This window comes from Malaclemys terrapin, chromosome 9 (genome assembly GCF_027887155.1).
Source record: "Malaclemys terrapin pileata isolate rMalTer1 chromosome 9, rMalTer1.hap1, whole genome shotgun sequence".
NCBI classification, from domain to species: domain Eukaryota; kingdom Metazoa; phylum Chordata; order Testudines; family Emydidae; genus Malaclemys; species Malaclemys terrapin.
This window is the reverse complement of record NC_071513.1, coordinates 91,435,276-91,448,435: the sequence shown is the minus strand read 5'-3', so window position 1 is coordinate 91,448,435 and position 13,160 is coordinate 91,435,276. Positions and strand designations below refer to the sequence as shown.

Genomic DNA, 13,160 nt, shown 5'->3' with positions numbered 1-13,160 from the left:
CTGTAAAAAAGGCTTAATTTCTTCTAAAAGAACTGAAAGACTTCTCTTTATGAAACTAGGTTTAGGATTATTATTATTTTATTCAGTCTCTTAATCAGTCTCAGTGACTCCACTGCAGAGATAGTCTTAACAGTTTTGTAGAGAATCTTGTCTCCTAACAAACCATTTAACAGATAACTGAGAATTGTCAGGTGGCAAGTTGTACTGTAAAAATGTCTAATAAAAATAAATTATTTTTCTGTCTCATTACACAAAGCTATTGGGAAGGAAGAAAACACTCGGAGTGAGCTGTATTGATGGTAAGATGGTAGTGAATATTGTGCCGTTACATTTTCTGTTGACGTGCAAAGTAATCCAGGGTCAATTAAGTGTATTCACTTGCTATTTGAAATGAAGAAAGAAAAATGCATTTCTGTTAATTAGAATTTTATGTAAATTAAATGTATCCTGAATACAAAATTAGATATTCACATTTTTATCTAAATAAATATGAAACCTAGATGTAACAACAGAAATTAGAGATTGGTAAAATCAATTGGGTTCTCTCAACCATTCACCTACCAGTGCAGGACTGTTCCATCCAGTACGTCTTTAATGCAGTTTTAAAAAAATCAAAGTGATAGGACTTCTTACTTCCTTTGAGAGACTATTACACAGTCTAATGAATCTATAACCATATATTTTCTCTCTCAAAATATATTGTAGGGTTACAAATAAGAATATTACAACAAAACATCATTATCTCCTTAACCTGAGAGGCTCAGATGCAGCAAATTTTGCTTTGGTAGCAAACAAATCAGGGAAAATAAGTTACTAGGTATATCACCCCCAATTCTATAAACGTGCACTACTATTTCCCAATAGAAAAGATGGCCTGTGGTATGATGGATAAGCCAGACCTAAAATCTTGAGAGAACCCAATTGATTTTACCAATCTCTAATTTCTGTTGTTACGTCTAGGTTTCATATTTATTTAGATAAAAATGTGAATATCTAATTTGTATTCAGGATACATTTAATTTATATACAATTCTAATTAACAGAAATGCATTTTTCTTTCTTTATTTCAAATAGCAAGTGAATACACTTAATTGACCCTGGATTACTTTGCACGTCAAATATATGTTGAATAAGGCAAGACACCACTGTAAATGATAAGACACATACTTGTGTTTACAAACTGAATTGACAAACATGCAGAAACTCAATGAGATGCTTCGTTAAATTACAGTTATGGTTAGACAAGAGTATGTGAGAATGTCACCTCCTTATTCAACATATATTTAGATCATGTCTATTTATTTTACTAACAGAACTCAAACCCAACTATTAGAGAAATATCTATTAAATCTATATCTAAATTATCATAGATTATAGAAACTGGGTGCCTAAAGATAGGCTCCATTATTAGGCACCTAAATTAGTGGTCTGATTTTCAGAAGTGCTGAACATCCAGCAGCTATTCAAAAGAGTCAGCTGCTCAATAATTTTGAGCAAACTAAATAAGGAGTAAGAGCCTAACTTTAGGCTACTAATTTTGAAAACCTTGGCCCAAGTTTTTATTACTGCTAGCACTACAGAGTCAATGCAGCTCTTCTGTTTTGCACACTATCAACACAATTGTCAGCTGAATTCTAACTGCAGAAGCTCTATCACAGGTGAAAACGCAAGATGCAGAAAGAACAAATTTTGACCGCTGACTCTCAGGCTGAGTTCACAGCAGGTTCACTTTTTGACTCATAAACAAAGCAAATTTGATATGGAAAGTCACAGCGAGAGAATAAAGACAGAGCCCTGTGGTGTCATTTGCAGACAGTCACTTTTCAGAGTATGGCTATCCTTTAAATATAATGAAAAGGAACATTCCATTATCATCTTGAAATGGGAAAAGTAAATGTTTCTTTTTTATAGCATGGTTTTCAGGCACCAAGAGGAGACATAATAAATTAAATCTTTGGATAAAATTCTAACTGGAGAAGTATATAAATAAGTAGTGCCCATGGACCTGCCAGGGAGGGGATGACAGATAAACCAGTTGGTCACATAGGTCCTTATCATATCCTCTACCTCTCTGGGCAAAGAGGACAAGAATATAGAATACCCAGGAGTGCTGGACTGAAGGAGGAAGTGCTATTTCCATGGTAGCTTTCTCCCTCCCTTTAGACCTACTGTGAGTAGAAACTCAATTTCCTGTTCCATATGAAGGAGAAGCACATGCAGGGGACGGGAGGGCTCAGAGCCATTATAAACTGGGGCTCCCAGATTAGTAAACTGGTCATTTTTAGTAGTTTGAATGTAATTAACTAACACAACTCCAACAGGAATGTTTATTTTATCTGATTTTAATGCATTCTTTCAATCTGACAGAGAGGAACGACTACTCGCCACACAAGGCGCCTCAGAAGTAAAGCGAACATTTCCCCTTCCTGGGCATACATCCTGAAATGCCTGTTCCTGGAGAGATCTTTCATTTAATATGCAGCAATAGATCACCATTAATGCTAATACTGTCTGTAAGTGGTAAAACTCACTTGGAGCTACAACTTGCCTAAGGGAATTACTCTCTCCTGCTAATATCTCCTACTGATATTTTGCTCCCCAGCCCATGTGTTAGATAGATTCTTGATGCAACACACACTGGGTAGGAGTTGTGATACCCTTATTCACTGAGTACCTTATTCCACAAATGGTCCCAATGAAGTCAGTGGGAATATTCACAGAATAAGGAAATGCTGAGCATGAGTAAGGGAGGCAGAATCTGGTCCATTTTATTTCTAATTTGTACTCTTTGTCCCTATTAATTTGTCGCAAAACAGAGAGTAAGTTGAAACAGATGGCTCTATGCTCAGTATCCACACAAACTGTCCATGTTGTTTTGCTGTTTAATGAAAAATATCACCACTGAGGCAGTAGCTTGCATGTTGCATCCTCAACTGGCTTCCTGGTACTGAGGGGCCAAGATCTGTACCAAATGTATTTTCCAACTATGGCACTTGATTCTGTGACCCTTAAGTACTCTGAGGGCAGGTCTACACTTAAAATGCTGCATTGGGCAGCTGCACTGATGCAGCTGCGCCACTTTGGTGCTTAAGTGAAGATGCTCCTGCACTGATGGGAGAACTTGGCCCATTAGTTTAGTTAAACTCCTCCCTGAGAGGTGGTAGCTATGTCAACGGGAGAAGCTCTGCAATCGCCGTAGCACTGCCTACACAGGGGATTAGGTCGGTATAACTGCATTGCTCAGGGTAGGGTTACCATACGTCCGTTTTTTCCCAGACATGTCCGGCTTTTGGGTAATCAAACCCCCGTCCGGGGGGAATTTCCAAAAAGCCGAACATGTCTGGGAAAAACACTCCCAGCTTTGCCGGCATCCCTGGCTTACCTTAGAGCGGGCTCCAGCGGCGGCTGCTGCTCCCTGACTCCTCAGCTCTGTAAGAGCCGAGCTGCCCAAGTGCTACCGGCTTCGGGCAGCCCCCATGCCTCCGGACCCTGCGCCCCTGGAGCCCGGGAGGGGAAGTGCCCGGCCGGGGGTGCAGGGTCCGGAGTCATGGGGGCTGCCCGGCAAACCGTGAAGCTGGTAGCGCTCGGGCAGCTGTTTCGCGTGGCTGGGAGAGAGGAGGGGGAATGCGGAGCGCTCAGGGGAGGGGGCGGAGTTGGGGTGGGGCCGGGGAAGGGGCGGGGCCAGGGCCCCATGGAGTGTCCTCTTTTTTTAAATTTTTAAATATGGTAACCCTAACTCAGGGGTGTGGAATTTTCACACCCCTGAGCGACGTAGTGATCTACGCTGATCTAGCTCTGTAGTGTAGACCTAGTATAGGCCTACAATCTGAGCATTTCAACTGAGTTCAAGGAGACTCCATGTGGAATAAGGTACCACACAGTGTAAGCAAAGGTGCCAGAAAGAGGCCCAGAATAGTCACGCGGTGAGGAACAGGGAAACTTACTTAATATCAACAATTTTCTTTGAACATACCAGAAAAGGATATTACCCGACTTGGGTGCTGCCGACAGGAAGGCTTTTTTAAAAATAAACAACAACATCACCACCTTTTTTGAGTTTTAAATGATGCAAAACTAAGATGACAAAAAATACTCTTACTTGTAAAACCAATCAGGGCAGTTTAAAACTTCTAACTCAAAATGAACGCTGAATCCTGTATCATATAGAGCTTACCGCCGTCTTTATAACATGCATTTATATTAACAGTAATATTATTGTTAGAGAAGCATGTCAAATCTTAAACATTCCTCCCATTCATTATACAAGAAAAGTGATTCTCTTACAAATGCTATGAGCACAATGCTTTTACTGTGAGGACAGTCCCACTGAAGTTAATAGGTAGCAAGGTTGAAATCAAAGCGAGTTAGACACATAAATAACATTGAGGCTCTAAGTGTTTTGCAGATCAATCCTTTATGTTGGTTAGTTCTGTTCCAGAGAAAGGTGTTTCTGTGTAACTCACACACATACTCTTTTTCTCTACTTTCGTCATCACAAGTAAGTGCTTTAGCTTAAAGTTAAATGAGCAAAGATGTTCCAGTTACCAGCTAGCTACACTCATCTGAAATAAATCAATTGGCAGCAATCAGAGAGATGCTGTCCCATGGACTTGTAACACGCTTTCCCAATTAAGATGTTCAGCCCTAGTCTTAAATAGCTGCCCACATATTGCTGCAAATTGAGTGATCTCCTGACAATTGACAGTTACTGACGGATATATCACAGGGGAACAGTTTTTGCTTTAGCTGGTTGAACTGACTTCAATCTGTTTATTACTGTTAAAAAATCTGTTTTTATAATGTGTATGTCTGTTTTGAAGGAAATCTTAAAAGTGGATTTCTACTATAACTTTATCTATTATATGAAACCTGAATATTACTGTAATTTATGACCTTCACCTGTAGGATTTTTCTTTAAAGGTGAACAAATAGGAGCCACAATCAAGGATCAGGACCCCACTGTGGGCTCTGCAGACTTGCTTGTCACTTTTCCCTGTGGAAGGGGAAAGGTGTAGTCAGGCTGCACCTGGAGCAGAGTTTTACTTCTCCGTTGCTCAAAGGGGAAAGGAAGCTACTCCAGGCCTTTCCCAGGCACAGATTAATTCCACTTCTGCACTAGTTTAGCTGCACTGGCCAGTATGTTGGGGGCAGGCGGGCGGGGAGGGAGGCAGGCTTTGGCCACTCCTTTCCTGCCTGTGCATGAGGGGAAGTAGCAGCCTGTCTAAACGGGTAACAACAAAAACATTCCCTTTGCCAGAGATATTAAAATAACTACACAGAGTCTGGGAGGGAAAATGAGAATCTTTGCTATCTGCCCCAGCCACACGTAATTCAGTTTTATGAACCATGCAGACTCACGGCCTTGACTACAATGAGGTTTCTAGGGATATCTACCACAGATGCAACTCCAACGCCACTATCAATGGTGAGAAACAGTGTGTGGACTGCCCGCTGGCATTTTTATGACTGTATCGTCTACTGAGGCCAAAATAGCTTAGTGCCTAAACAATTCTGAAATTTTAACCCAAGTGCTAAGAGAGCTGGAACCTTAATGATGTTCCTTTCCTTTGTGAGTCACCAACTGTATTTCAAGATCTGTTTCTCTAAACAAGTAGCATGGAATACATAAAATCCCCCAACAATTCACATAGACAATTCACAAAACAAACTCAAAATTTCTCTTTGAAATTTCTAAAGTGATATTTAACTGTGTACCCTGGAACACGGCTATGTATGGTAGTGGAGTATTTGATAGTCATCATTATGTCATTCATCAACAATTCTTCTCAGTAACAAGCACTTCCACGGGGAAAGACCTGTCGGCTTCTGTTGCATCTCCGCACTTGATCAGATCTCAGGTTTTTTCCCCCTTAAGTAACCAAATGCCATGGGCAGGGGCGGCTCTATGTTTTTTGCTGCCCCAAGCACGGCAGTCAGGCAGCCTTCGGCAGCATGCCTGTGGGCAGTCCGCTGGTCACGCGGATTCGGCGGTGTTTCTGCGGGTGATCTGCCAGTCCCGCTCCTTCGGCGTACCCGCCGCCGAATTGCCGCCAAAGCCGCAGGACCAGTGGACCTCCCGCAGGCATGCTGCCGAAGGCTGCCTGACTGCCACCCTCACGGCGACCGGCACGCCGCCCCCACAGCTTGCCACCCCAAGCATGCATTTGCTGCGCTGGTGCCTGGAGCCACCCCGTCCATGGGTCAGAATCAGGCAACACAAAGGGCCCAGAAAGCAGTCAGATCTCGCCATCTGGGGATTCCCCAGAATGGGATAGTCCCAGCAGGCCTACAGGTAGCTTAGCCAGTTCCTACACCAAACTCTTGCAGTCCCCAGCATAGGAGGCACGTGGAGAGTGTGCTCTATTCTGACAATCTCTGCCTGGAAGAATGTCCCTTATGGGCCATAACCTGTTGGCATAAATTAGAGCCCTGAAACTGGTCTCATCTATGCTGGAGCTGGTATAAAATAAGGCCCAGAATCAGAAAACTGCAACGAGCTCTATTGTGCTTTCACCCCCCACTCATCTGCATCCCATAGAATTTGGGCACAGTGAGAATCTGTGACTATGTATTTGGAGCCCTGCAAAGTGTAGAGCTGGCTTCAATAACTATCTGTAACATAAAAAGAGTAAGATAAGCAGAAATAACTGTGGTTTGTTGCATTTATTACCCTATCAACAAGCTATACGTCCATTTAATAAAGGTTACTGATCTCCCTCCGGACTCCTACATTAATCAAAGTTCTTGGAAAATGCATTGGGGACTGTACACAAACACCTGATCATTCAGACATATATCCTTTTTGTGGATGTAATTTGCAGCCTGCACTTCTATCAAATCTTTCATCTGTGGTTCTTCAAAGCTTTTCTTTATAGTATTGCTCTGGAATCAGATGCATTCACACATATCGGTTTATTGCACTTATCAGAGTGTATAAAACAGATTACTAAGGTAAATGGCACACAGCATTTGTCATGAGAATAAACTGTTTTGAACAGTGAGGGGTTTTTTCTGAGTCATTAAGAGTGTGGATTCCACCCTCTTATTCACTGCTCTCAGCCACTTTCCATTACTGAATTCAAAGTCTGAAAATGTCAGTTTTGGAACCAGTGCCAGGAGCTTTTTCCACTGTGTCAGTTGTGAGCAAAACAGCTAAACATTTCAGAGCATCAAGAGCTTTTGATTTTATGTTTGTTATATTAATGAGAAATGAAAACCTTAAACATAAGATCCTACCTGTTTATATTCAGATTCTCTTCCAACCACTACCTGCACCACATAACTGATAGGGTCTCCTTTCAAGGGTGGGACCATTTCCCATGTGATTTCACAGGCATTTCCATCCAACTGTGTCACTCGAGGAGCTGTAATAAAATGTGTGTATATTAGACACTAATGTAAACAATGACATTGCAATAAATGATATATAGGCTTGGAATGATTAGAGTTTTATCACTAAATGTCGATTTCACTGTACACACACAAACTGACGAAAAAATATTTCCATCAATCATAATCAAAATTTACAGATAAGCAAAGTAAGAAAAATGCTGCTTGAGGACTCATTAATTAGAGTTTGATTTAGGGATATTTACTTTGCATATTTGACATATGAGGTTGACAATTTGTGTTTTAACAGTTATAAAGCTTTAGCTTTTTGAATCTCAAGGTCTACTGTCATTAAATAATTATTGTCTGACCCTGCCATAATCTACTGTATCTGTGAAAATTTAAATAAATAAAAATAAAAAATTCTTAAAAGTAAACACTTATATTATCCAAAAAATTATACAAAAATAAAAATCTAATTCTGCCAAGGCTAATTATATACCTTCTCTATACAAAAATCACAGAACACTTTAGAGAGAGAATTGCAGGACTTCACAAGTCTGTTAAGAGAAACTGGAATATGTTTATGTAACTAAAATATTAAAAATACCCCCATACACCAGCTCTTTTGTAAATTTTGGACTAGACCCAGTAACCAGGCAAAACTCCCATTTACTTCAAAAGTAGTTTTGCTGGAGTAAGGTGCAAGATGGGGCCTTTAGTCTGAATCAAAGTAAAATCAGAATTGGTTTCAGACTCTGAAGGTCAACACAAAATCTAAATGAGACAAAATATCTCATTCCGCCTCCCTCCCCCCAAAACATATGCACACACACAATAAACTACAGAAGTGTAGTATGTGAGTGTAGCAAAAGCCTTGGAATTTAATAATTCAACTGTAATGGTATCCAGTGCATTTTTCAAGTAGAAAGCAATGAGATCACTAGTGACTGCAAGATGACTTTCCATGGAATTCTGTAACACCAGTGAGCTACATCTGTACTACGGGAGCCATCTCTAAGAACGTAAGAATGGCCATTCTGGGACAGACCAATGGTCCATCTAGCCCAGTATCCTGTCTTACAATAGTGGCCAATGCCAGCTGCTTCAAAAAGTATGAAAAGAACAGAGCAATTATCGAGTAAGCCATCCCTTATCGTCTAGTCCCAGCTTCTGCCATCTCTGTAGCATGGTCCACTTGTGAGGGCATTGGGATGTGGGCAGCAGATACTTGTTGTTGGAGCTTCGTTACTACTACCTCATCAATTATTTTGCTTAGGAAGGCAAGGTTGGAGATAGACTGGGAGTAGGGGGAAGATAAATTTGAAATATTTTCTGCAATAGAAAATTCTGTAGTCAATCAGAGTTTTGCGATTGACTTCTGTATAGCCAGGACCGCACCTCAGGAGTTGTGTTTTTTTGGGGGGAGCGGGGGAGGGTTGGATTCAACCTAGAACCAAAATCATATGAATAGGTTCAAATACAGGGATTCATATATAAACCTTGCCCTGATCCTGGAAGTTTCAGGGATTAGATTTGAAGTTTTGGTTCAGGGCATATGCTAGAATCTAGGAAAGCATGATTTATCAGCAGCTGAAACGCTGTCTTCCTCACAAAATGATCTCTTATCAACTAAAAGCCATCAGATATCACTCTGTGCCCACCAGCAACTGCAAGCTGGCAGGTCAACAGACCACAGAGCTTTGAATGATGGCAATATGTTCACATGTACACCTGAGCATCTGTCCTCTGCTGATTTCAAAACAACTGCAGCAGCATCCAGATTATAACAACCTTGCTGTTTGTCGGACAGAGGAAGCATACGGCTGAAAAGTGAACCGTGAGGCTGGAGAGAATGACACGTGCTGCAATACACTTCAGGAAGCCATTAGCACATGCACATGCAAGAACATGTGCGCATTAAAAGCAATACATTTCCCAGCCCTGTGAAAATACAGTAATATGAGAAGCCATCAAAGAAACTGGTGCTGCTACTGCTGCTGTATAAATTACATCAACCCTAAACTAATCCATTATCACTCAAAAGGGCTTGTGCATTATATTAAGATCCAAATATAAATATAAATTTGCTTTTCATACCAACACCTGCCTACTTGGAGAGATGGAGAATGGAAATGTTCATCTGAGCTAGTACACCTCTCACCCTCACACACTCTTTTAGGTTTTTGTCTGCCAATTGCAGAACAAAACATGGCATCATATACATTTCTTTGTCAAAATCAAGAAAACAATGTATCCCCTTTCTTAAATGAGTCTGGACATTGGAGGGAATCAAAAATGGCCAGTTTTGTTGCCTGACTCGACAGGACTCATCTCTGTTCCATTCAGTATCACTTTCCTGTTGCAGTGTCTGCGGCTACAGTGTTTGCCGTATTGTGGGGTCTACCACTGACAGTATCCTGACATTTAATTATGTCCCTGACACTCCCACCCCACCCCAATATTTGTGGAATATCATAGCTACTTCACATTCAGTTCAGAATGTGAACCATGCCCAAACTAGGACTGAATACTTAGGCGGAAAGGTACTCTTCCATTTAGATGAAAAATGGAGTTCTGATCTAATTATATTTTGGATATGGGACAGCAGAATGGACAAGGAGTGCTCTCAAGTGAACAAATATAATTTACATCTTAACTTTCTATCACACAAGTACAGCTTCAAAACAAAACACTAGTAGATTCCAAAAACAATGGGGAAATCCCTGTAAAAATATTACATACCCCCAGGTTATCAGTAAAGATATAAGCCGTTTGGAGATGCAGTACTAAAGCATTACGTTGCTCCTGTTGGAATTCCCTGTAGGTGTATAGTAGTTTGTTTCCATGTTCACTAATTTAATATGGGTGGTTGCAGTATCTTCCCTCTAAATTCCCTTATGATGGTGCCACATCATCACTAAAGAAATTTACTTCAAATATATTGGAGCAGATTGACTACACATGGTAAAGAGCAAAGCAGCATATTCACATGGTTATGATGTAGCCATGGTGGCACGCAGAATGGACTTCCCTCTTGAACAGTCCCTTGCAAGTCGTCTTCCTTTGGTAAGAATCAATATGGGAGGACTTAGGATTCTTAAATCCCTCACAATTGCACCTTCCAATCTCATTCGTGGCTGGCCTTGCACTCTCTTTTCGTTGATCTCACCCCTATAAAATTTTTGAAAAAGAATACCTCGTTCTGCATGTTGGATGTGTCCCAACTACTGCAGTCATCTTGTTCTCATATAATGCAAGATTGCAACTTGCCAGGAATGTGTGTCTCTTCATTTGTGAAAAAATCAAACCAATGGATATTAAAAAAAACACCGTAACTTGAGACACGGGAAACTGATTAGTTTCCTTGCCTCAGCTGTTTTTAACGGCCAAGTTTCTGCTCCATATAGCAGGGCTGTAATCACTACTGTGCTGCACATTCATATCATAGTTGTCACAGACGTCCTGCCATCCAAATAGAGGCCTTTTAAGATGCTGAAATGCCACTGACACAAGACAGATCCGATATGTGACTTCTTTGGTTATAGAATCTCCTGCTGTCAACCAACTATCCAGATAGATAAAACTATTCACTCATTCAATGTCATTGCCATCTACATGCAGCATTTGGCATAACATTAGTTTTACAGGAGGCATGCATAGCTTTGGTTTTATCACCACTGAGCTCAAGTCCCATCAATTCTGAAGTTTTTCACAGCTTTTCCAGCATTAACTGTAGTTGGTCAGTAATCTCTCCAAGTAAGAAAACATCACCTGCATACTCAAGATCCTAGAAAAGATGAATCTTCAAATTTCACACCTCTTAACTTTTGCCTCAGTCAGCTTCGTCAACGGTCTATTAGAACACTAAATAATGTACGTAAGAAAACACAGTCCTGGTGTAACTCTGATTCTACTAAAAATAGTCTGTAATACAACCACAGACCCTCACACAGCTAAATGTACAGTGGTACAGTTCCTCCGCTAGGCACTCCATACTGGCATAGCAGTACCCATCGTGCTGACTGATGCACTGAGTCTAAAGCAGCTGCAAAGTCTATGAACACAATGTTAACTTTCTTCTGTCGCTCTAGTCATTCTTCAATAACATTTCCCAGAGTGTGGAAACCACACTGGTTGCCTCTCATTTTTGGGTTGAAACAATATTTCAATTGGTTCAGAAGTATGATCATAAACACCTCCCCTGGGAGTGGCAGCAGCATTATTCCACTATAATTTGAGCAAGCTAATCGTTCTCTCTCTCTTTTTTTTTTTTTAAATGGGTGATTCAGCCTCTTTTCCAATCTTCTGGAATATGAACAGTTTCCCAAACTTTTAAGACAGCTCTGTGTAGCCAGTGAACTAAATCCGGGTCTCCACTATTTAGCAGTTTTGATGAAATAAAGACCAAGTGCTTCATCATTTTGTAACTATTTGATGGCAAGCATCACTTTCTCTAATGTCACCAGCCTTTTTCTGATGGGTTCATTTTGGGATTAAGTTGTAGTAGGAATTGCATTATGGTGGGAATCTATTAATTAATTCACAAAAATACTCATGCCAATGCTTAAGCTGTGCGTCAATATCCTGGCAGTATTTTCCATTTTTGTCCTTCAATAGTGGAAGCCATGAGAATGGACATTCAATTAGGACCTTCAAGCTCTCAAATACAGTCTCTAGCTTCAACACGTGGAAAAAAAGGACATAAAGTGCTGGCAGTTTCATATATGTTTTATCTGTTTCAGCAGTTTCATCTGCCACTCACAACGGAACCAAGCTTCAGGATTCATCTAAATCTTCTACTAGAGTAAGAGTCATCAGACCATATGACGATGGCTCTTCCATAAACCAGAGATGGGGAAAGATCCCAATATAAAGATGGTATATCCACTTCTGCAGCAATGTCAGTATCTGAGGATGAGATTGTAGAATGTTCGATCATTCAGAGCCCCATCAGAAGAGTGACCTTTCCTGGCTGAAGAATTGGAATTGAATGCTGACATATGTGAAGTGCAGTAGACGTGGCAGAGTTTGAACACCGAGAGCACAGCTATGACTCATAGATGTCAGACCTTTTGATTGTTGAATGCCTACGGTACATCTGATGGCACACTTGTGTTACTCTAGTTTTGTTCCTGAGGGTGTAATCTGCACTACTGGCTTCGCAGGTTTTTTCTCTATGCCTGATAATGGCCATTTTCAGTTTGAAGGTAGGACATCTAGTAGTTATTAATGCACATGCTCCACATGATGCCAGGTATGATAATGAAAAAGATGCTTTTTATGCCATGTTAGATGACACTGTATCTAGTACATCACCCCACCTTCATATTGTCATCTTAGTAGATATGAATGTGAGAACTGGCTAGGATGGAACTGGATCTGAACTGGCACTGGAACCACATGACCAACCAGAATACAGATCAGATAATGGTGTGGGTCTACTAGAATTTGCTTCTACACCTGGACTATATTTAATGGATACTTGGTTTCAGCACAAGAATTGCCATAAGTATACATTTTGGAATCCATTGGGCAACAATGCAACCTTGTATTCCCATTCTAGTTTGGAAACGCTTGATTAAGTTCATGTAGGATGTACATGTATTTAGGAATGCTGATCTTGCTCCGGAATTTGATTGACTCCTTATAGCAACAATGATGTTCCATTTAATAGAGTTCCAGAGACAGGTATCTACTGCATTGAAACACTTCAGTGTTGATAAGCGTTATTATGAAGCAATTGCTAATAGTTACATGGTAGAAATTTCCAATAAATATTCTATATTGGATGACCAGCTGTCTACCGCGGAGGAAGAGTGAACTTTATT

The 13,160-nt window shown here is 40.6% G+C and overlaps 1 protein-coding gene across 2 annotated transcripts in view; it reads right to left on the bottom strand.

Annotated features, from left to right (window-relative positions):
• The window catches only part of FNDC3B (fibronectin type III domain containing 3B), a 371,221-nt gene that overhangs the window by 12,900 nt on the left and 345,161 nt on the right, over window positions 1-13,160 (bottom strand). For both annotated transcript variants that reach the window (XM_054039466.1, XM_054039465.1), the window contains exon 25: window positions 7,237-7,364. In XM_054039466.1, the coding sequence (XP_053895441.1) occupies window positions 7,237-7,364 (128 nt within the window). The remainder of the gene's footprint in view (window positions 1-7,236; window positions 7,365-13,160) is intronic.